The following is a 25,530-nucleotide window of genomic DNA, read 5'->3' on the forward strand; positions in this document are numbered from 1 at the left end:
CAGCACTATATGAATTATGAGGACGGAGCACTTTGTCCACCAGACGTTGGAAAGTCACAGGTGCCCCATGTAATCCAAATGGGAGAACACGATACTGCCAGTGCCCACTAGGGGTGCTAAACGCTGTCTTTTCCTTAGCGGAGTCCGTTAAGGGAACCTGCCCGTACCCCTTAGTCATATCTAAAGTAGTCAAGAATTTGGAGTTATGTAGTCACTCGAGGAGGTCGTCTACTCGCGGCATCAGATAGGCATCGAATTGGGAGACTTGGTTAAGCCAACGGAAGTCATTGTAAAACCTCCAACTTCCGTCAGGCTTACTGACCATGACAATAGGACTGGACCAGGGACTATAACTTTCCTCAATTACACCTAGGTCCAGCATGCATCTGATCTCCAGCTCCATTTCAGCCTTTTTTGCTTCGGGAATTCTGTATGGGCGTTCTCGGACTATAACCCCAGGTTTCGTCACAATGTCATGCACAATCAGGGAGGTCCGTCCTGGATTTTCACTTACTACCTCAGGGACAGACAGGATAACTACTTCGAGCTCCTGTCGTTGTTGGCGAGTCAAATTATCTCCGAAATTAAGATTTAATTTACGAGCAAAGAGGGAGTGGGGCTGTGAGGAGGAGAGCTTGAGATCCCTGTCCTTCCACGGTTTCAGCAGATTGACATGATAAATCGCTCGCTTGGACAACGATTCGGTTGTTTCACCAAATAATCGACCAATCCCTTTCTCTCCTTGATTTCATAGGGGCCTTGCCAATGAGCCAGTAATTTAGAATGTGAGGTAGGAACTAAAACCATGACTCGATCTCCCGGGCGGAACTCCTGAAGAGATGTACCACAGTTATAGCATCGGACCTGGGCTGCTTGTGCCTTTTTCATATGCGTTTTCACTATTGGTCTAATCTTTTCAAATCTATCGCGTAACTGTGCGATATATTCCAATACATTTATTGACAGGAGGGCCTCTTCCTCCCAGCCTTCTTTTAAAATGTCCAATATGCCGCGGGGTTGTCGTCCATATAGCAATTCAAAAGGTGAGAACCCCGTGAAGGCTTGAGGGACTTCACGATACGCAAAAAGGACGAGGGGGAGGAGCTGATCCCAGTTCCTTCCATCCTCGTTGACTTCCTTACGTAACATTTGCTTGAGAGTTTGATTGAACCTCTCTACAAGACCATCGGTTTGAGGATGATATACCGAGGTTTTTAAATGTTTTATTTGAAGTAGCTTGGCAGTCTCCCTGAACGTCTGCGAGGTAAAAGGCGTCCCTTGATCCGTCAGGATTTCTTTAGGGATTCTGACACGTGCAAATACACCCACTAATTCCCGTGCGATAGCTTTTGTAGTAGCTGAGCGCATTGGAACAACTTCTGGAAACCGGGTAGCATAATCTACCAGAACCATTATATATTTATAACCTCTGGCTGAGGGTTCATGGGGTCCTACTATATCGACCCCAATATGTTCAAAGGGGACATCTATTAAGGGTAATGGAACTAGAGGAGCACGGTCCCTCCTAGGAATCTGCCTCAATTGACACTCCGGACAGGATGTACAAAAGCGGCGGACCTCCTCATTAATTCTGGGCCAAAAGAATCTGAGCTATATCTGCTCAAGTGTTTTTTCGGGTCCCAAATGGGCTCCCAGGAGATGGGTATGTGCTAATTCACAGACTTGTCACCGGTAAGTCAGTGGTATTAATAACAGTGACCTCATTTCCCCCTCGTGATCAGCTACCCGATATAACAGATCATTATTTAACACAAAGTGAGGACCTTGTGGCATTGGATATAATGTGCGTTGGCCATCTATCAGAACGACTGCATTCTTTGCAAACTTATGGGAGTCGTCGTTCCACTGCTCCCTTTTAAATGAAGCCGGGGTCTGCCTAAATTGAAACTGCAGGCGTGTGAGGGGATCGGATTCAACCTCAAGGTGCGGGTTTTCATCCCGAGTCGACTCCGCGCTTGATGATGACGTATGTGGCTGAGACGTCCCGGGTGTTTCCCCGTCATCCGCAGAGGCTGAACTCCGCTCCCCAGCCGGCTGTAAACACGGCGTGGAAGAAGTTGAGGGCGCTGATTCTGCGTCTGTGACTAGACCTAGTTATTCCTAGCTGCAAAAGAGTCTTTTAAATATAGAGATGTTCTCTATACCGAGTCCAAAACAGAACTGATGATGGTTTGTCAAAATGGTGGTATTAAGGGATAGGACAGGAAGTGATGTTCTTCATTATTCAAAGTAGATGCCGGAAGTGATCGTTTTCTAGGCGCCGGAACCGAAAGTGATATTTTTCTGGGTGCCAGAACCGGAAGTGATGTCTTCTATTCTAAATCAGACAGGTTTTCCCGCGGCTGGTCTGCAGAGATAACAGGAGAAAGTTTAGTGCACCCCGCCACCCCCTGGCCTGGCGTGGAATTACCTTTACTTGGTCCATACAACGTCTTCCTAGTCGCACGTGTGTGACACCAGATATGAGGATTGTTTACATCTCTCAGAATGACACAGGCAACCTGTCTACAGATCCACATTGTTTTGAAAAACTCATTACAAACTTCAAAAGACTTCGTTGGACAGTTATCTTATCCAAAGATCTTGATCGTACATTGTTCTTCTCTCTCTTGTTAAATTAACCCTAGCCTGAAGGAGTCTATTAATTTTTTACATTTAAGATTTCTCATTTAAATATTTACCAATGTTGTTTCTTGTCCTAGTGTGTATATAAACACAGGGAACTCCAGTTTCTGTATTACATCTTGCCTGAAGAAGGGGCCTGAGTGGCCTCGAAAGCTTGCATATTGTAATCTTTTTAGTTGGCCAATAAAAGGTGTCATTTTGCTTGGCTTTTCTCTACATTCATAATGGCTAACACGGTACAACACCCTAGTACTAAAGTTCAACAGTGACAAATTCATCCCTTTTTTTGTTGCATTAAAACCTGTTATCACTGTGTATTTTCTCACTATAGCAGCAATGAGCAGTGAACTGAAGCCAAACTGATGCAGTAACATATAATTCAGAGGGTAGTTGTACAAAAACCCCAAGTATGATAGGTCACGTAGTTCAAGATGATGGTAATTCAGCCAGGTTTTATTGTGTTTCTTCACACTGTCAGGTCAATGGTGTCTAGCATCCTACAATGTTTTTTATTGTATACTTGACAGCTGCATAGATCAGATATTAATTATGGACTGAATTCAAGTGATTGAAGGAAAAATTGTTATTTAAAAATACAGTCAAATCTGAATTTTCTTTTTTTAATAAATCTCATTATATCTCATTCTATTGTTAAAATTCTTCTCTGCCTGTCTGTCCGTTCATCCAGTGTGATTATGTATGTATATGTAAACACTGAAATAGAATCTTTTTGATGATTCTATTATGTTTTTCTTGAGAGGTGCCCATACACATTGTTGTGTTTTGCCAACGTTATTTTTTCTCTCTTCTCTCCATATGTATCTCATCCTTATTGGGAACTGACCTAAAATTTGAACTCAAGTCTTAGAATTGTGGCTTTCTTTCTCCAATGCAAATGTTACATCACCCTAAACTTAGTAGAGAGAATTAGTTCATTTTTAGAGAGAAAACTAGTGTGTTTATTTAATCGAAGTTACATTTAGTTGAATTGGATATCCAACCTGAAGATAAGTCTTTTAACTCCTTGTAAAAAGAGCTAATTGTGGAATGTAAAACACTGAGTGAGAAAGTTGTATTTTTTCCTGTATTGGAAAAAAAATAATGATATTAAGTAACTATTCAATTCTTAAATTAATAATGTATTACATTATTTTTGTTTATATAAAGAATTATTTGTAGGCCTCCCAAGAACAATGGATTCTGTCCAGCACAGCATGAGCTGCTGTCTGTTATTTCACTTTCATAAGTTGCCTGATATTGAAGGAGGTGGCTGTGAGTATGGGAACATAGTGGGGTTTCATTACTGCTTCACAACTGTTGAGGTTCAGTTTAATATCTGGCTCTGTACGTTAAATTTGCTTATAGTCCCCATGTTTGCCTTTGTTTTTTCTGTTTTCTTATGACCTTGAATCCTATTCTTGAGTTTTAAGTTTGCTTTTGAATAAACCATCACTTGAAAAAATAAACTTTTTTATGAAAGACTTTTGCATTGTGCTGATACACTTTTCTTGAGATGCCAGGTATCTAGCCTTGTTACAGAGGAATACTTTAAAGAAAAATTTGTAAGAGACTTTTATTTTTATAAAGCGTTGAAGCTTTTTATATAGCTGTCCCAAGCACTATTGAGACATCAAAAACAATGCTATAAATTATAATTAATCTGAAACACATTACGTATAAAAGTAGGTTTCATGCAGATGGTAACATACACAAGTAAATTAAATACATATTATACAAATATTAACACAAGTACATTAAATACATAATTAAGTTATTATTGACAGTAAGATGTTAACAGAAATTGCCGACACAGCAGATAAAAGACAAGGCTGAACTTTTAATCTGACCAAAGTAGCTTACTGAATTATTGCAGATGTTAAAAAATTGCAGGACTGGGTTAAAACTAAATAAAGGTGCATTGTCGCTTGGCGTGACTGCCTCAGTCAGTTTCTGTTTGATGGATATGTTCTCTGCATCCCCCATGTCAATGATATGGAGCTTCTTTACAGTCTTCTCACCAAGGCAGGGATTGGGGCAAAATATTTTTGAAAGAATGATTTGGGAATTTTCGTACTGTAGCCACTTCTGATGAAAAATAATTCAAAATGTCAAGCGAGATTTAGTACAGAATCAGAAGACAGGAGGGACACAGTTGTGCAAGCAGACACTGAGTAACAGGATCTACAGTGCACTATGTCATCTACATTGATTGAATATAGATACTGATTTGTGTACTTACGGCAGTTGTCAATAAATGGTTTTCCACATCTTTCAGTTCTTTTAGTAGTTTTAGCTAGGTTCTCCAATTAGTTGTTTTATTCACGTCAATGCTTGTACTAATACAGCTTTTTTTCTTTCTTTAAATTGTATAAAGGCTTAGAATTAAAAAAAAGTAAACTTGCTTTATGTTAAGTTAAATGACTTTTTGGGCTCCACTGTATTGTGTAACTTGTAAGATGACTTTAACAATCCTTTTAGAGATCAGTTAAGCTACAGAACTTTTGTCATTTCATTGCAAAGGAAAATATATTGACAAAAGTAGAGTGTGGTTTTTAAAAAGACATGTTGATAGAAACTGTCACTTTTTAAACAGCAATAATGTAACTTGCATTGACATTCTCATGTTTAAGAGATTCTCTCATGGTGTAACTGTAATTACATGATTGTAGTTTTTGACTATTAAACAGAGATTAGTCAAATATTATTTAGTTATCCTGAAATACTATGGAGTGTACCTTCCATTAGATAACCGGTACAGTGGAAACCTCCAAAGGAGGATCATAAAGTTCTTAGATCTTCTGAAAGTGGCCAATCTAGAAAGGACAACTTTAGTGTTTATACCCCACATATGTACTACATGGGTACACTACCAAGGGGTACTTATAGTTTATTTGGGATCACCTGTAGATTTGCTATTTCCAAGAACATTGCAATGAATAATACAGCATAAGAAGTAAGGCCAGTATTCGTGGGTTTTTTTTTCAAAACCCATGCACATCTCTGTTTTTAATTCCATGTCTTGCTAGAGTGTTCCACATTCCTAGAACCTTCAGAATCAGTTACTGATTTTGAACACTTGGTTTAGATCATGATTTTCTCTGCTTAGCACAGTATTGAACCAGTTCATATATACAGTATACACACAGACACTATATATCACTCTAAAGCAACAGTTTTCAACTATGTGCATATCATTTTATACTCATTCTAACCTTTACGTTCAAAATTAGTTTCATGCAAGTCTTTGAAACAATTTCTGTTTAGCACAAGATACAGCAAAACATTACATTAGATCGGGTTTTTGTGCTGCAGTTCTTCTCCTGCCTTCTGTTGTAGTTGCCTCACAGAAGATTAGTATTGTTTTATTTTTTATTTTTCGTGTTGCTGTTGCTTTTTTCCTTTTTATTTTATTGCATTTCACATCCGGAATAAATTAAGTACATACATACATTTTCATACCAGCTTTTTCCAGGGCCGGCTTTCAGGTGTGGGGACAATGCCACTTTTCTGTCAGCCATGGACAGAGCCCCAAAACTGGTCACACGCACTGTTTTTCAGCAACTTCTGGGTGACAGGTGTTCATCTCTGGGTTGCGAGCATATGAGACTTGTTCACGGTACAATAATTAGGGGATTGACAAAGCGGTTAATATCATCGTGGTAACTTCTAATGGGATAGTTCTGAAATGGGAGCACCAATAACAAATCAAACATGGTGTTGCCGCACAAGGCTGTAAAATATCAACTTTTTAAAAATGTTTTATAAAGAAAAATATATGTAATTTTCATAATACTTGGGCTCTAGAACTAATAAATAGACACATAGTTTAATTAGTCTGTGCAGGGAAAAAAATGTAACAAACCCCTAATAAATGAAAGTGCTTATGTGTTACATCATTACTCCTACGCAACTATTATAATGATGGAAATATTTACCTTATTTTGGTACTATACTATAAATATTTTTATAATAACCCAAAGTGTTGCTTATTGTTTCAAACTAACTTTTCATTTTTGTATCTAGGGATTTGCTTCAGACACTGACAGATGAGGAGTTGTATACCCTGGAGCGCAACCTGTGCATCTCACAAGATGGAGAATTTCCAGCTGTACAGCCCCTCCCTGAGGTAGAACCGCCTCCACCACCTCTTCCCAATGCTCCCCCACTTCCAACCAGCTTAGAGAGCTCTCCAGAACTCAAAAAAACTCCAGTGTTTATGCAGGATCTTGACAGAGAAGCTGGAAACAAGCCACTCTCTGAAAAGGCTGATAACACGGAAGCTGAACTGGCTTGCTCCATGCAATATGATGAACAGGAGTTGGAGCAGCTCAACATGATGGTTCACCGTGTGGGAGATGAGATGTCAAGTTTACTTTCTCCACCTAGTGTCTGCCAGTCTCCAGCCCATCAGGGTGGAAGACAGGGCATTTCCAGCACTGAGGCCTCTCCAGTTAGAAGACTAAGGCCTGGCTCTGATAATGATGAGGAAGAGGAAGACCGTGTCTTCTTTATGGATGATATAGATGGGGCTGGGGAGGCCTTTGCCAAGTTGGATGATTCCCTTACGTATGCATGGATAATGGATCGGGCCAACCAAAGTGCAAACAATCCTAATTTTGTGGACCAAATGGAAGCTGAGGCTGGCATAGTTGTTGAAAATGGCTTGACTGTGTCGTCACTAGATGATTCTGCATTCTCCCAAAGCAATATAAAAAGTGATTGTGCAGAGTCTTCAGTTATATCTGCAACAGTAGATACCTCTAGTGGTGTGGAGATTTCCAATTCTTCCTTAGATGTGACAGAATCACAGCCGTACCTCAATGGATGGGAAGTAGGCACAGAAGATGCTGAAACAGCAGAAATGATTGCTCACAGGACAGGTGGAATGAAGCTTTCTGCCACAGTAATCTTTAATCCTAAATCTCCAACACTCTCTGATGTGACAATGGAGGCCACTGTGGATAAACTTCAGTTGCTTCCTCCAACGACAGTTTGTTTGCCTTCCAATCAGGATTCGGATAGTGTGCTTCCTTTAGAGGAACCACGCAAGTTGGGAGGCTTAGCAGCCACAAACTGTTTGATAAATTCATGTGTGTGTTGTGGGAGTTGTGAAGATGGCAGGGAGGAAAACATGGAGGCATCAGGTGATAACAGTAGAAAGCTGCCTGCCACAATAATCAACACCTCGTGTGGCCTAGTTCTAGGTAAAGAAATAGATCTGCTAGATAATAAAGGAGACTCAAACCAGCATGCCCAGGAAAACGTAAGAACTGATTCCACTGGCCAAAGGGATGTTATCAATGACCAAAAAAGCCCAAAATGTGTCAAGTGCCTGACCCAAAACTCAGGGACTGAGGCTGCCTTTGAAAATGGTTTACCTGGGGCATCAGCAGCATGTAATCACCAGAGACGCAATGAGCGACGGAGGCAATCAAGTGATAGTAAAGAAAAGAAATCAGAAACCTGTGACAGACTAGATGGAAAAGAGAAAGATGCAGAGGAAGATAGATGTGCCAGATCCATGTCAAGGTAACGTAAGACATTCTTTTAAACTGTTTTATCAGTGTACTTTCAGCAAGCGAAATACACAAGTGGTGGAGGGTTTGGCTCAGAAATAATGAGGCATTTTTCATTGAATAAATAACCAAAGAAACCTAACCTTTGTCGTTGTTTTGTAATGCTTCATTTGGAGCTATATGTTATTGAAGATTGAGACTGCTACAGTGTCAAGATGTTTCAAAGCAGTTTCACCTTCTTATATGGTAGACCAAAAAGATCTGTGCATTTGTATAGATTATTAAGTACACCTCAGTTAGAGATTTGTGGTTGAACAGTTTATTAGTAATGATTAAACTGAAGCAATTTGTTAGCCTTAATGAGGAAATCAAGTGATGAGATATAATATTTGAATATGTATTTCTGTTTTTAGTGTGAGGGTCCTGAAGTGCCCTGAGACTTTGAAACAAGCCACTTAGAAAATGTCTTCCATATAAAGCAAAAGAGACAGCATTGAAATATGCAGTTTCTGACACCTTAGATTTTGTGATTCAGCTGAGCCTAGGCAGAGTGACCAACTTTGGCTTAGTTATTCTTGGTGAGTTCCCTGTCATTCTCCACCCAACTTAGTAATTTCAGCACTCTACACCTCATCCGTCTCCTCTCAAATTCCCTGTAGAATTTAACACATGTGAAGCAAGTGAAGTTGAGGAAAACCTCAAATGAAGTTCAAATCATGTACAGACATTCTGTTCAATGTGACAGCAATATACATGTCATGCAAGATGGCCCCTCCTCCTAAAGAAAAATATTTTACAATTTTTAACAAAATCTAAGATGAATGATCTGAAAGCAAGAAAAACCTGCAATGCTCATTTTGACACGTTTGAGAAGGTGAGAAGCTATATAGTGTTTTGGCTCTTAAAGGTTAGTGTTAGTATGAATATGTCGAGGAAAGGAATGCTGTATCATTAATGGTCAAGATCTCCCACAAACTTAATTCACCTGGGTTAGGCTGTAGTTAGTTGGAACTTTGAAACAGAGCAAGCAGATTCAGACTGTTGATACTCTTACTTCATGTGGCTTTGACTGTCTGTGTTTGGGTGTGAGAGAGACTAAAATTCCCCTGAAAAATCCAGTAACACAAAACATATAAGAGTGCCATTAAAGATCGGCTATTGGAGAATTCCACTGAGCCTGAAAAGTAAAAAAATAATTTTACTTCACTTTGCAAATTTTTATGACCAGTGTCCACTTTAAGTAAAAGAAGCACCTGGGGTGCAGAGGAGCAAACACCTACCAGACAGCACTCTGACTTGGCCACCCAGAGCTTTCGATCACTGTCTTCTGAGTTTAGAAAAGATTCAAAGGGTATGAAATAAATGGATGATCAATGTCAGCACTCTTTGAGTCTAAAGTCCGTAGGTGAGATGAATGAAAAGACTATTGAAATGAAAGTAGCAACACTGAAATATTGTGGAGAGTGGGAGCCATGTCAAGCTGCTATGGTTGCATATTTGAATAAACCTTTTCATTGAACCATGCTTATCTATAGTTAGGGAAAATCTGTTTTGCGTCAAAAAAAGCTTAATGTTTCAGTAAGACAAACTTTAATCTTTATTTTTTTGCAATTATTGTTGATGTAAATGATCTGTGTCTGCTCTGTGCTCTGTCATGCACCCTTGCTTAAGTTTTCTTTTACTGGGATAAGCCATTGTCATGGGCCACTCATGCATACACCCACACTTACCCTCTCACAGTGTCAGTTTGCAATTGCCAATTAATCTGATGCATGGATGACCTTCTGGATAAGGGAGGAAAGCTGTAGTGCCCGGGACAGACACAAGTAAAATGCGTAAACTTTACTTGGACAACAACTTAGTGTGGAATTTGAACCCATGATGTTGAATCTGTGATGCACTAGCATTATCCATTGTATCACTGTGCTATCCTGGGTGGATGATATTAAGGAATTTTACTTCAATTACATTGGCACAAGACATTCAGTTTCATTACTAAAGAATATGCTTGCAAAAGCAGGCTCATCCGTATTTTAACTCACCAGTTGAGCTCTTTAGCGTTAAACTACAGTACTACAATCTGCGGAATAGATGGAAAAAAGCCAGTTTAATACACTACAATGCATAGTAACTAAAGTAAGTCTTGCCATGTGTTCAGAATGCAATGAAATTCTTACTTGCATGTGCTAATCAACATGCAGCACATCACTACTCTCCAGTGCCATGATTAATAGGTAGATACAGCTTACCTCATAAAGATTGTCTTCCTTATCTGAGACATCTCAGAACATATGCTTGCCTTTTAAGTCCGCTTTTGTGCAGAAGAGTTGCTTAGTGCATTTTTATGAAAAAGAGGGTTATGTTTGCTTTTATTTGTTTGTGTATCACTTTATTTATATTGAAATGCTCTTTATGCTTATCCTAGTGAGGGTTGCTGTGGCAACACACTGAATTAGAGAAACTAGGCTCCCTATCCATAGCAACAGTCTCCAGGTTGTTCTGAGGAATTCCCAAGCACTCCCAGGCCAGACCATAGGTTTAATCCTTCCATTGTGCTGTGGTTCTGCAGATGCTATGTTCATGTTTAAGCTTATTATGATGTAAAGATCTCATTTAGGTATAGTGAGACATTTTCACTTAGTTTTATGTTTTTGCTGTGTGGGTGCTTTATGGATACCATCATGTTCTGATGTGTGTCAGTATTTCTGTTCATTTGATTTTTTAGGTTATTGCTACTATAATTTGTAGCACGGTTTAAGTGTATTCTGATTAAAAGGTCTGGAAATCAAAATCATACAGCACAATGAAGGTGTTGTGAAAGGCGTGGAAGAGTTAAGCAGCCATGTATTATGATGCAGTTATCACATTGATTCAGCAACTGAAACATTGTATGTGGTAAAATGAAGACTTGGATGGTTTTATATGTATAGTATCTATATAAACATGTATAAATATTGAGATTTACAGTACATACAGTCATTACATAACATATAACAAATATACTTCACTCTGTTTTATGTTACTTTTGCACCCGTGTTTGTTTGTCTTGTTAGAGTTGACCACACATTGTGAGAAATTGCACCTATAATCCTGAAACAGGGCCAAATATCAAAACAAATTTGTACAAGAGTACACATTTTGGTTCATGCAAATGCTCCATATTTAGGAAAAAAATACAACCAACCTGTGTCTGCAAAAGTTAAACCACAATCAAACTGTAGCCTACAAATACCATAAATATTGATTGTTCCTATTAGCCTAACTTTCCCACTGCTCTAAGAACTGTAAACCAATCCAAACCCACACATGACCAAATTTCAGCATAGCTGTTTGTAAATTTGTACTTAGAAATTATACTATAAAACTAATAGTAGTAAAATCTTGTATTTAAAGGTGTACAGCTGCAGACGCTGTGATTAGTGATCATTTCACAATTAGCCTCTGTGTAGGAGAACAAGAGCTATGAAAACGCAAATCCCCTCTACCTCTGTAGTAGGGGATGGAAATTGAAGAAGCTGATTGGTTTTGGTGAATCCAAAATTTATGTTGTATGTTTTCTTTTTATTTTTTTATTGTTGGTATAGTATTACTGTCATAAGTCTGAGTGAGACATCCAAGTGATTGCACAGTGTACACATAACAGTAAAATTGAACTTTACCTAAAAAATTTGCATATTCACTTATACAGCACTATCAAATAAATTTTTATCTTGAAACATGTAACATAATAAATTGGAATAATCATGTTTAATATTATTTAAAAATTTAAGAGGTTGTTAAGTAACACTTGTTGCACACATGAGGCAATATCTAAATAAATGTCTTAATTAGTTGGAGGGCCAACTATGGGGGCTCCACAGATGTGATTTTAAAAAGTCTGTATCACAACATTCAGGTATATCCTAATATAATGCTTTATATAAATTTTATATATATCTGCCAAAATCTACGAGACTTTACAATCAAATTGTTTCCATCCCCTGTGGCAGTCCTCTCTCTTTTTCTGTATCATGCAGGATGCAAAAAAGAAACCCCGATTACTGAATGGTTGTAAATATGAAATTATGGGGCATGCTAGGCTTATATCAAACTCAATGGTACAGTACAAGTAATATAAAGTTAAGTGAAAATGAATTACAACTGACAAAGTTGAAAACAGTGTTTCAGTTTCAGAGCCATTCTTTGATAGCTGTTTGTTAGTAGCTGTTTTGTTTTTCAGTGAATAACACTGTAACACTAAAGTGTCCTCTCGCAGTCACAGTCAATTTCACTCAATATGGATTGTCACTTATTTGTTATTAGCGCCCAAGTTTCCCTTTGTGAAATCGGGTGATACGTTTTTTTAGAGATGCTTGGAGTGTCTAGCCAAAGAGGACAGAGAGAAAGAGAATTGAGTGCCCTATAGGTGTTGCTAGAAGCCATCAAGTAAAACTTTACTGCTGTTATGTTTGAAAGAGGACAGACAAACTGTAAGTTTTTATCCAATTAGGTGATTGATAGTTAAAAATATATCCCAATTCAACATATTAATGTATTTCTTTATCAACAAATAAAAAAGAAAGAAGATTATGGAAAATGAAGATGCATCATCAAACTGTCACCTCAAATTGTTTCTCTCTGGCTGACTGTAAATGTTTACTGCTTATATGCCGATATTTGTGAAGTATGTGGTGTGAACTCCTCACCAGAAACGATTAGGCACTCAATGGCATTCTGTCCACTGTGCTCAAGAAAGTTTGAAATTGTTTATGTATCAGTTACTGAGTTAAAAAGAGAAACAAAAAAATACTAATCAACACGCTGTTGGTAGCATGTGTTTGTGTGGTTTGACCCCCCGATAAATAATAAAGAGAAATGGCAGTTATACAATATGTTATGCCTGGGTGTAAGAAGAAAAAGAAAACTATTCAGTATACAACTATGTGTGCAGTACAGTATGCTTTGCAGGAGTGTGAAGATCTCCGTACTAAGCAAGTCCTGCAGAATTTTTGAAGCATTAACACAGCTTGAACAGCCGTGCCCAACCATCTGTAGTGTTAGATGTCAATTGCTCAGAAAATTGAATTTTGCATGAAATATTTCTTTTTAACTCTTTAGGCATGTCTTATGTAAGTTGTACTTTGCCTGCCTCCACTAATGTTGTAAATTATACTGAGCTCCTCACACTGGCCGTTTCTTTTCCATCCAGCTTTACTCTACTGGAAAAGTAAATCATGTCAAAAAGATGGCAATCAAGAAACCAGACATCCATCTGTCTATTTTCTAAACCTTCTTCTTCTGATTCAGGGTCACTGAGTACCATAATCTTTTCCAGCAGAATTGGGTTTAAGACGAGAATCAATGCCAAATCGACCAACAGCCCCTTAAATTGTATACACACATAAAATAATGACATACTGTATTTACTCGTGTACCACGCGCCCTTGTGTAAATTTTCCCCATGTACGACGCACGTTGTGATTGTATAGGAAGAGTTTAGGGCACGTCTTCTGCGAAATGCCCCTCTTTTTTTGTTGCATGACGAAAGAGCAAGCGAGAGAGGGAGAGAGCACGTGTGAGCGAACGAGCAAGAGACAGAGCGCGCACGAGCGAGAGAGAGCGCGAGCGAATGAGCGAGAGAGAGAGAGTGAGTGAGAGAGCCCAAGCAGAAGAAGTAAACATTACAGAAAAAAATTTTCTCGTGTATGAAGCGTACCTGATTTTCTAATGCTAATTTTCGGGAAAAAATGTGCGCGTGGTACATGGGTAAATACAGTAGTTACCTTAGATATATGTATGAATCTGTTACTTAATCTGTGCCATTAACTGAGTCATGCAACATCATCTTCAAGTCTTGGATTATGGAGTGCTTGTACTGCATGTTCTAAGGAAAGCTCTGCATGTAGCATCAACAACACTGAAGTCAAGGGAGTATGGGTAAAGTGTGGTTTACTCATGCAATTGGGCAATTAACGGGCATTTTTTAACCTTAATTGGAGTTGTGCAGCCTCATTTGTTCCAAATACAAAAAAGTCATTATTTAATATAGAATTGTCACCATATATAATATCAAAAAAATTTTTATTATATATATGTTAGACTGCTACACTTTGAAAAAACCTAATGTATACCCAATGTGTGTATATCAGAGTCTTCTTTTGCAGTGCAAAATGAATTACATTGTGGTTTTGCTTGTATTTTTGGTGTGTAAGTATTCATTTGTTTCTGTTTCCAACATCATTGTCGTTTACTGGTATGATTTCTGGATGATGCATTTCCATGATTTTTTATTTTTTGGTTTGCTTGATTGTTTTTTTTTTTTTAGTTGCTTTTATTTTTATTTTCAGTTCTCAAGATGGATTTCAGGATTCCCCATTCAGCTCCATCTCCAGCAGTGACTGTGAGAGTGTATCTGTCACTACATGTAGTCTGTCCAGCGCATACACACCAAGGTATGCTGACATCTCTTCAGGCTGACCCCTTGCAGCCTCTTTTTCTTAAACATCACCAAGCTACATTGTGGCAGTATACCAAATTAACTATCTTTAAACCTTGCTCTAAAATTCTGCCAAAACAGGAAGCAGTGTTCTTCTGATAGTCACTTAAGATAACTTTATCTTTGGATGAAGTAAAGGAGTAAAGACATAATATGTTTAGTGAAGGCACTTCTCTTTTTGTTTCTCATTGAATATAGGTCTTCCCTTTCATGAATGTATTTTTATAAGGTTTCTTGTTTTAATTTAATTGTAATGTGTGTTTTCCACAAGTTGTTTCAGCAATAGATCATACGAGTCAGTGAAAAGCAAATGCTAAATGCACATTAACCCATGTCTTATTCTATTTCCTATGTTGACCAAAGATGTAGATATTACTTTTTTGGATGGAAATGAAACAATAGAGAAAAGAGACCAACCTACATTAAACCATTTTAAGGAAATTTACTTGTTTATAGTAATACATTCTGACTCTTTGTTAAGGTGGTTGTTTTCATAATTTTGTGTGGTAAGTAAGCCAAGGAAAACCTGCATTCTCCAGGTTGTCTTTCATTTCTTTCAACATCTGGGTCACTACCATGTTAAACTGATACTGCCTGTCTAGTTATCAAGGCAGCAAATGTGTGTGGCTCTTGTCCACAAACCAAAAGGAGCGGACCCTTTTGTTATGTTCCAGTGTGTGCAGTACACTCCTGTGTTTCTTTCTGAGATTATTTCAGATGCACTTTCTCATGTTTTTCAAGTAGATTTGAAGTGTTTCTCAAATGAGTTCTCAATTTGTTGCAGCATCAACTGAAAACTAAAAATCAAGAATAAATTAAAAAGAAAAATAGCAATCCTGGATTACTCGTACAAGTGGTGAAATGTGGACTATTGCACTGTACTATTACAGTAGTTTTTAATAATCTAAACCCCTAAATGCAGTAGCTGTGTAAAAAATAAAGATGAGATAAACATATAGTGGATTCAGAAAGTATTCAGACCCCTTCACTTTCTGAACATTTTATTTTGTTGTGCACTCAGTAACAAAATGATGACAAAATGAAAATATGTTTTGAGAAAGGTTTGCAAATGTATTAAAAATCTTAAACTGAAATCTTTCATTTCTTTAAGTATACAGATATTTTGCTTTGGCATTCCAAATTGTGGTCAGGTGCATCCTTTTTGCATTAATTATCCTTTAGACGTGTTTAGACATTGCTTGGAGTTCACTTGTGGCAAACTGAATCGATTTGATATCATTAAGGAAGGCACACACCTGTGTAAGTAAAGTCCCAGAATTAATGCAGCATTTCAGGATATAAACATGAATTCAAAGGAAGTCTCTGCAGACCTCCTATTCAAATTATGGTGAGGCACAGAAATGTGAAATGGAAGAAGATTGGGGCTACCAAGACTCTTTCTGGAATTGGCCATCTGGCCAAACTAAGTAACTAAGTAAAGGCAAGAAGGCCCTTACTTAATCTAACAGAGCTTCGGAATTCCTTTGCTGAAAGAGCACAATCTGTCACAAAGAGTGGTGCTAAGAATATTGCCTATCAACCAGGTGTTTTTGTATAGTGGATAAATTGAAGACTCTCTTGAGTAAAAGGCATATGACAGCCTGCTTAGAGCTTGCCAAACACATTTAGAAAAATTCTTTGGTCTGATTTGACAAAAATTGAACTCTTTAGGCAGTACTCCAAGAGCAGAACTCTAAGCACAATCAGGCACTGCTCATCACCTGGCTAATACCATGATTACAGTGAAGCATGATGGTGGCAGCATCATGCTATGCAGGTGCTTCTCAGTGGCAGGGGCAAGGGGACTCGTCGGAATTGACGGGTGGATGAATGCAACCAAATACAGAGAGGTCTTTGAAAAAAACCTGCTCCAGACCACAAGTGACCCTCAGCCTGGGGTGGCAGTTCGCCTTTCAGCACGACAATGACCCAAAACATCTAGCAAAGACAATTTTGGAGTGCCTTCTCGAAAAGCCTCTGACAATCCTTGAGTGCCTCATCCAGAGCCCAAACTTAAACCCAATATAGCATCTGAGGAGAGCCCTGAAGATGGCATTTTACAGATTCAATCAAATGGTGCTTAAGAGTATCTGCCAGGAAGAATGGGACAAACTGCCCAAATCCAGGTTTGCAAAGCATGTAGACACTTGCCCAAGAAGATTCAAAACAGTGTTCTGATGTTTAATAAATTTATAAATCTTTCTGAAAATTATGCTTACACTTTGTCATTAGTCAAGTTATTGAGTGTAGATTGAGGGTCCAGAATGGCATTTTTATGCATCCATTTAAATCTGCAATGCAGCAAAGTGTGTAATAAGTGAAGGAATATGAATATTTTCTGAACCCAACATATCCTGTTTTCATTTCACATCTTCAAAATTTGCAATATTTTTGGACCTCTAAATCGAAATTGAATAACTGTGAGTGTGTATAATGATGGACTGACTTCCTGCCACCCATAAGTAGAGGCTCTGAGTGAGATAATTGATACTTTAGGGGGTGCACTAGAAGCAAGAATGTCAGATTGGTGGCAGGGAGTAGATTTTCTCATGACTGAAAATAAGAGTACTGTGTCTGACTTTTAAAAAATATTTTTATGTTTATATAAGTACTGTATATATTTTAAGGTTTATATTTTTATGGTAATATTTTTATGTGGGTATATTTGAGGTGGGGCTATGAAGTGCATGCCCCTGGGCGATCTGCATTTCATAACCCCTTATTGACAACTCTGCCATCAATACCCACTTTTGGTTAATGCCGCAAGGGTCAATTTTTCGACCCTGAAGAGTTAAGCAAGTTTGAAAATGAGGGTATGGAAATGAAAATAAAATTGCTGCCTATTTATCTGTCCAGTCTGTCTCTTAACAATGGTGCCTTATAGAGAAAAAGAATGAATGCAGAAAATGTCCTTTTTGGGAAACATCTTCAAGAAAGGTATTGCTTTTTAATTGATTAAAAAAACAATTGCTGGACATCCAAAGATTAGTTTTCACCTGAAGTACAAATGCAGTTCAGTAAAGAAATAATCATTTCCATTTCATGCCAAAAGATGGCATTGTCAATACAGAAAATAAAACAGAAATCTTTGTGTCAACCCTTCCACAAAAACTGAAAGCAGTGCCAAATTTTCACCGGTTTGGAGGTAGGTAATTAAGATCTATTTGTACACAATGTAAAATTTGTTTTTACTTTCATAAAATGAGAGACTAAGTGAGTGTTTGGAAAGAGAACACAGAAAATAGAAGGCAATTAATTTAATTCACCCCTATGTGTATGCAGAGACACATACTAATGCATGTGTATTTTCTTTGTGTTTTTGCACACTGATACATGTTGTTAATGCATGTCAGCAAATTAAGTTATGCATTTATATGTGCTGTTTAGCATGTGTTGGCCTGTTGTTAGTGTCAGTGTATGTGCAGACATTTTGGTTGTGGTGTATATATTCTGCTACTATAATGGCTGCTTTGCCTACTGTGATTTCATTCATAGTTACAGTGGGGCAAAAAAGTATTTAGTCAGCCACCAATTGTATATGTGTATATATGTATATATATATATATATATATATATATATATATATATATATATATATATATATACACATACATACGTATATATATACACACATATATACACATACATACGTATATATATATATATAAACACATATATACACATACATACGTGTATATATATATATATATATATATATATATATATATATATATATATATATACACATATATAAACATATACAATTGGTGGCTGACTAAATACTTTTTTGCCCCACTGTATATATATATACGTATGTATGTGTATATATGTGTTTATATATATATATATATATATATATATATATACGTATGTATGTGTATATATGTGTGTATATATATATATGTATATATGTGTGTGTATATATATATATATATATATATCCATCCATCCATCCATCCATCCATCCATTCTCTTCCGCTTATCCGAGGTCGGGTCGCGGGGGCAGCAGCTTGAGCAGAGATGCCCAGACTTCCCTCTCCCCGGCCACTTCTTCTAGCTCTTCCGGGAGAATCCCGAGGCGTTCCCAGGCCAGCCGGGAGACATAGTCCCTCCAGCGTGTCCTGGGTCTTCCCCGGGGCCTCCTCCCGGTTGGACGTGCCCGGAACACCTCCCCAGGGAGGCGTCCAGGAGGCATCCTGATCAGATGCCCGAGCCACCTCATCTGACTCCTCTCGATGTGGAGGAGCAGCGGCTCTACTCTGAGCCCCTCCCGGATGACTGAGCTTCTCACCCTATCTTTAAGGGAGAGCCCAGACACCCTGCGGAGGAAACTCATTTCAGCCGCTTGTATTCGCGATCTCGTTCTTTCGGTCACTACCCATAGCTCATGACCATAGGTGAGGGTAGGAACATAGATTGACCGGTAAATTGAGAGCTTTGCCTTATGGCTCAGTTCCATTTTCACCACGACAGACCGATGCAGAGCCCGCATCACTGCGGACGCTGCACCGATTCGCCTGTCGATCTCACGCTCCATTCTTCCCTCACTCGTGAACAAGACCCCGAGATACTTGAACTCCTCCACTTGAGGCAGGATCTCGCTCCCAACCCTGAGAGGGCACTCCACCCTTCTCCGGCTGAGGACCATGGACTCGGATTTGGAGGTGCTGATTCCCATCCCAGCCGCTTCACACTCAGCTGCGAACCGATCCAGAGAGAGCTGAAGATCACGGCCTGATGAAGCAAACAGGACAACATCATCTGCAAAAAGCAGTGACCCAATCCTGAGCCCACCAAACCGGACCCCCTCAACGCCCTGGCTGCGCCTAGAAATTCTATCCATAAAAGTTATGAACAGAATCGGTGACAAAGGGCAGCCCTGGCGGAGTCCAACTCTCACTGGAAACAGGTTCGACTTACTGCCGGCAATGCGGACCAAGCTCTGACACCGGTTGTACAGGGACCGAACAGCCCTTATCAGGGGGTCCGGTACTCCATACTCCCGGAGCACCCCCCACAGGATCCCCCGAGATACACGGTCGAACGCCTTTTCCAAGTCCACAAAACACATGTAGACTGGTTGGGCGAACTCCCATGCACCCTCCAGGACTCTGCTAAGGGTGTAGAGCTGGTCCACTGTTCCGCGACCAGGACGAAAACCACACTGTTCCTCCTGAATCCGAGGTTCGACTATCCGACGGACCCTCCTCTCCAGAACCCCGGAATAGACTTTTCCAGGGAGGCTGAGGAGTGTGATCCCTCTGTAGTTGGAACACACCCTCCGGTCCCCCTTCTTAAAGAGGGGGACCACCACCCCGGTCTGCCAATCCAGAGGCACTGTCCCTGATGTCCATGCGATGTTGTAGAGACGTGTCAACCAAGACAGCCCTACAACATCCAGAGCCTTGAGGAACTCCGGGCGTATCTCATCCACCCCCGGGGCCCTGCCACCAAGGAGTTTTTTGATCACCTCGGTGACCTCAGTCCCAGAGATGGGGAAGCCCACCTCTGAGTCCCCAGGCTCTGCTTCCTCATTGGAAGGCATGTTATTGGGATTGAGGAGGTCTTCGAAGTACTCCCCCCACCGACTCACAACGTCCCAAGTCGAGGTCAGCAGCGCACCATCACCACCATATACAGTGTTGACACTGCACTGCTTCCCCCTCCTGAGACGCCGGACGGTGGACCAGAATCTCCTCGAAGCCGTCCGAAAGTCGTTCTCCATGGCCTCCCCAAACTCCTCCCATGCCCGAGTTTTTGCCTCAGCAACCACCGAAGCTGCATTCCGCTTGGCCTGCCGGTACCTATCAGCTGCCTCCAGAGTCCCACAGGACAAAAGGGACCGGTAGGACTCCTTCTTCAGCTTGACGGCATCCCTCACCGCCAGTGTCCACCAACGGGTTCGGGGATTGCTGCCACGACAGGCACCGACCACCTTACGGCCACAGCTCCGGTCAGCCGCCTCAACAATAGAGGCACGGAACATGGCCCATTCGGACTCAATGTCCCCCACCTCCCTCGGGATGTGGTCGAAGTTCTGCCGGAGGTGGGAGTTGAAGCTACTTCTGACAGGGGGCTCTGCCAGACGTTCCCAGCAGACCCTCACAACACGTTTGGGCCTACCAGGCCTGACCGGCATCCTCCCCCACCATCGAAGCCAACTCACCACCAGGTGGTGATCAGTTGACAGCTCCGCCCCTCTCTTCACCCGAGTGTCCAAGACATGTGGCCGCAAGTCCGACGACACGACCACAAAGTCGATCATCAAACTGAGGCCTAGAGTGTCCTGGTGCCAAGTGCACATATGAACACCCCTATGCTTGAACATGGTGTTTGTTATGGACAATCCGTGACGAGCACAGAAGTCCAATAACAGAACACCACTCGGGTTCAGATTGGGGGGGCCATTCCTCCCAATCACGCCCTTCCAGGTCTCACTGTCATTGCCCACGTGAGCATTGAAGTCCCCCAGCAGTACGAGGGAGTCCCCAGAAGGTATGCCCTCTAGCACACCCTCTAGGGACTCCAAAAAGGGTGGGTACTCTGAACTGCTGTTCGGTGCATACGCACAAACAACAGTTAGGACCCGTCCCCCCACCCGAAGGCGGAGGGAGGCTACCCTCTTGTCTACCGGGGTAAACCCCAATGTACAGGCTCCAAGTCGGGGGGCAATAAGTATACCCACACCCGCTCGGCACCTCTCACCGGGGGCAACTCCAGAGTGGTACAGAGTCCAGCCCCTCTCAAGGAGATTGGTTCCAGAGTCCAAGCTGTGCGTTGAGGTGAGCCCGACTATATCTAGCCGGAACCTCTCAACCTCACGCACTAGCTCAGGCTCCTTCCCCTTCAGAGAGGTGACATTCCACGTCCCAAGAGCCAGCTTCTGTAGCCGAGGATCGGACCGCCAAGGTCCCCGCCTTCGGCCACCACCCAACTCACACTGCACCCGACCTCCTTGGCCCCTCCCATAGGTGGTGAGCCCATGGGAAGGGGGACCCACGTTACCTCTTCGGGCTGTGCCCGGCCGAGCCCCATGGGTGCAAGCCCGACCACCAGGCGCTCGCCAACGAGCCCCACCTCCAGGCCTGGCTCCAGAGGGGGGCCCCGGTGACCCGCGTCCGGGCGAGGGAAAACGCCGTCCAAATTTTTTATTCGTCATAGGAGGTCTGTTGAACCGCACTTTGTCTCATCCCTCACCTAGGACCAGTTTGCCTTGGGTGGCCCTACCAGGGGCATAAAGCCCTGGACAACAGATCTCCTAGGATCATTGGGACACGCAAACCCCTCTACCACGATAAGGTGGCGGTTCGAGGAGGGGTATATATATATATACGTATTACAATTGTAAAGATCATCAGAGACCAACGTGATATCTGGCACATGCTCAGTAATTTTCATTGCTGGGGAGTGAAACCCCCAATACCTTGCTGACCCATTCAAGTGGAGCACTGAGGGGACAGAGCTGCTCTAGTCTCTGCAACAGCAAAGGCTGACAACACACAGCAAAGGATTTTTCATCTGAGAGCTAAGGACTGTGCTAGTGCTAGTCCTGACCTGCAGAAGTGCAAACATAGCCTAAATCCTCATCCACTTTCTTTACTACATGCTAGTACTCAATAGGATTTTAACTGTTTACAAATTGTCCAGTGTTAGCATTCCTAAACCCTGCAACTGCACCTTCTTGTTTTTTTGCTGACAGAAGTGGGCTGTTGTCAGTTTCCTTTGTGACAGAGTACAATAACAACAATGTATTTCTTGTATAGTCCAAAATCACACAAGGAATGTCTCAATGGGCTTTAACAGGCCATGTTTTTTGACAGCCCCACAGCCTTGTTTCCATAGGAAGACATGAAAAACTCCCAAAAATACCTATGTAGGGGAAAAAAAATAGAAGAGTACAATAGTTCTGTATTATTCATCTTTCAGTTTTCAACTATTTCTGGTAAAGCTCAGCTATCTTTGCATCTGTTGCTCAGCACCAATTGTTTCAACCTTCATTAAATCTAATGACCACATGACTGCTGTTGGCTGAATGTTTCCTGGATAGTGGCATCTTCTTGATATAACAATGGCACTCCATGAATTTTCAAAGCAGCTTAAACTTTAACTCTTTAGTGTTTCTCCTTAAACAGAAATCCATATATCTGATGTACTCCTTACTCCTGTTTCTCCTGAAAGAGAGTTAAAATCTTTGTTGATACCTGACTCTGCTAACATTTAAATATCTTGTATTGGGGATTTATTTTGCTATCAGAATAGGTGTCAGACATGTAAAAGAAGAAAATATACAAATCGAAGTAACCACTCTCAAGTTAAATGAATCATTAATTGAGGTTGTACACAATGCTTCTGTATTTTAAGAGTTTTGAAAAATTGTCAATGCCTTATAAATATGAGACTTTGGAACTTCAATAATGTGTATATCATTATCTATTCAAGATATCTCAATGGAAGCTAAGTTTCCATGTAAATTTCCTTTAAAAATAAGTGTGCCAAATTTTAGCAAAATTGGTTCAGTAGGAGCGGAGTTGTTTTCATGCAGATCAAAAGACATGATTATAACAGTACGTGTTTTTGCATTTTATGAGAATGCACCTCAAAATGATGATGGTTGAGTTTAAGTTCCAGTCAAAAAGCAACTCTTTATGTAAATTTCACAGTTGTAGGAAGTCAAATCCTATTACTGTAACATCAGATATGAGACAAGGAAACCAGCCAAAGAAAGGACATCTGAAGGACTACCAGAAGGCATACTCTTGCATGCACCTGCACTTGCTCAAGCAGAGCCAATTTAGACACACTCATTAAGATAAAATGCATATCTTACAACATCATAGCAATGTGTACATTTCTGCATGCCACACCTTACAACGGTAGGAGCATCAATTCACTGCACTTCTAGTCAAGGCAGATAGAAGACAGATGCGCTATCCAAACAATTTGCTTCAGACAAGTAGACATCCTTGTAAAATATCATTTCAAGAGAAAACAGGACTGAGTGACTATAGCAGAACCTTTACCTTGAAAGAAGAGTTTTAAATTCTGCCTTTGTTTCAATTATGATGATATTTGTTACATTGCTGTCTGGTTCTGATAATACTTTACTGTTTGTCATTAGTAGTGGTGGCTGTGGTATGCTTCCTATTTTTATTTATTTTTTATTCTTCATTCATACCTTTTATTTGATGTTAGTAATTGTTACAATAGTGAACAGACTAGATTTGGGAAATGATCAGCAGAAACTAAGAGTAAAAAAAGGGTCAAAATGAGGAGATCAAAAACATGATCGTTAAAACCAAAATGAGAAACAAAAATTGAGTTAAAAAATACAGGGTAAAAAAGTCAGAACCAAGAAAAGATACTGAAATCTTTTAGAAAGAGTGTCTTGAAAAATGTTGTTGAATCTACAGTTCAGATAAGGAAATGAGTGGCTCTGAGGCTAAGGATCTGCTCTGGTATCCTGAAGGTTGCCAGTTCGAATCCCTGTCACTGCCAAAACAGATCCTACTCTGCTGGGCCCTTGAGCAAGGCCCTTAACCTTCAATTGCTCCAGTGGTGCTGTACAATGGCTGACCCTGCGCTCTGACCCCAAGGGTTATGCAAAAACTAACAACTTCCTAATACAAGAAAATTGTATAAGGCGAAATAAAGAACAAAAAAAAAATTCCTAGATGGACTTTTATCCTGTTCATTTACCCCAGCAATATGAGAAGCAGCCCTGATGATAGAAAACCAAACACAGCACCAATAATGAGAAATTCAAAATGGCAAATAATAACAGTCCAAAACAATGAGATAACTTTTCAAGCAATTGGTATTTCCAGAAATAAGTGTCATAATCATATCGCACTTAAAACAAGTATGTGATAACATATAAAAATAAAACCAGAAACAGAAACTAAAACCCTAACAGGTAATGACATTCTAATTTCAGCTTAATAGATAACACAAATATATGAAAGAAAGTTTATGAATCTTAAGCCTTCCATCTTGGCCTAGCAGACATCACCGCATCTCTAACTGGTTCAGGGAAGATCTGGTAGCCCTAGCCTACGTTTGGAGAACCATTCCAGTGGCACATTCTCCACTTCCTTCCTGTACCCAAACAAAGTCCAGACCCTTCATTTCAATATTATTTCTCCCGGAAGCATTACCACTACAAATTTGTATGACTATTACAGTGACCTCTGTCACATAAATAGTAACTTGTTCCATCAAAAACAAGCAGCCTTCCTTGCTTGAAAGGAAGCCAATTGGTCTTTCAGGTTTCTTGAATGGCTTCTTACAGCAATTTCTAATTACCCTTGTTGAGGATAACATTTCCCTGAATGTGTTAAAGATATTGTGTATATTGTCGTTCATAATATTTGATACAAAGACAAATTTTCCCTTTATTTACACCCCTGCTCTAATGTTTAAAATTACAAATCAAACAATTTAGATGTCATTAAAGTGCACATTGCAGACTGTAATTTAAGGACATTTGCATCCATTTCAGACAACACTCTTTCTACATGGTCCCCACATTTCATGGCACCATAATGTTCGGGACAATTGCCATCACAGGTGCTTTTGATTCCTCAGGTTTCAGTAGTACAGACATAAGATAACTTGGCTTGCTTCTACCCTTTGGAGTCTGCAGTCACTATTGTTCAACATAAGAACAAGAACTGTGCCGATGAAAGTCAAAGAAGCCATTATGAGACTGATAAACAAGAATAATACCATTAGAGACATTTGTAATGTCTTAGGATTACCTAAACCAGCTGTCTGGAATATCATTAAGAAGAAAGAACACACTTGTGAGCTCACTAATAGCAAGGGGACAGGTAGACCCAGTGCTGATGAAACAGAATCCTCACTATGGGAAAGAAAAAGCCCCAAATGCCTGTT

At 40.2% G+C, this 25,530-nt stretch overlaps 1 protein-coding gene across 2 annotated transcripts in view; it reads left to right on the forward strand.

Annotated features, from left to right (window-relative positions):
- The window catches only part of zfyve28 (zinc finger, FYVE domain containing 28), a 469,608-nt gene that overhangs the window by 362,324 nt on the left and 81,754 nt on the right, over positions 1–25,530 (forward strand). Inside the window, exons 8-9 of one of the 2 annotated variants that reach the window (XM_028801634.2) lie at positions 6,670–8,175; positions 14,489–14,593. In XM_028801634.2, the coding sequence (XP_028657467.1) occupies positions 6,670–8,175; positions 14,489–14,593 (1,611 nt within the window). The remainder of the gene's footprint in view (positions 1–6,669; positions 8,176–14,488; positions 14,594–25,530) is intronic. The other variant, XM_051928387.1, reaches the window with a different exon arrangement.

The sequence above is a fragment of the Erpetoichthys calabaricus genome, chromosome 5 (assembly GCF_900747795.2).
Source record: "Erpetoichthys calabaricus chromosome 5, fErpCal1.3, whole genome shotgun sequence".
Classification (NCBI taxonomy): domain Eukaryota; kingdom Metazoa; phylum Chordata; class Cladistia; order Polypteriformes; family Polypteridae; genus Erpetoichthys; species Erpetoichthys calabaricus.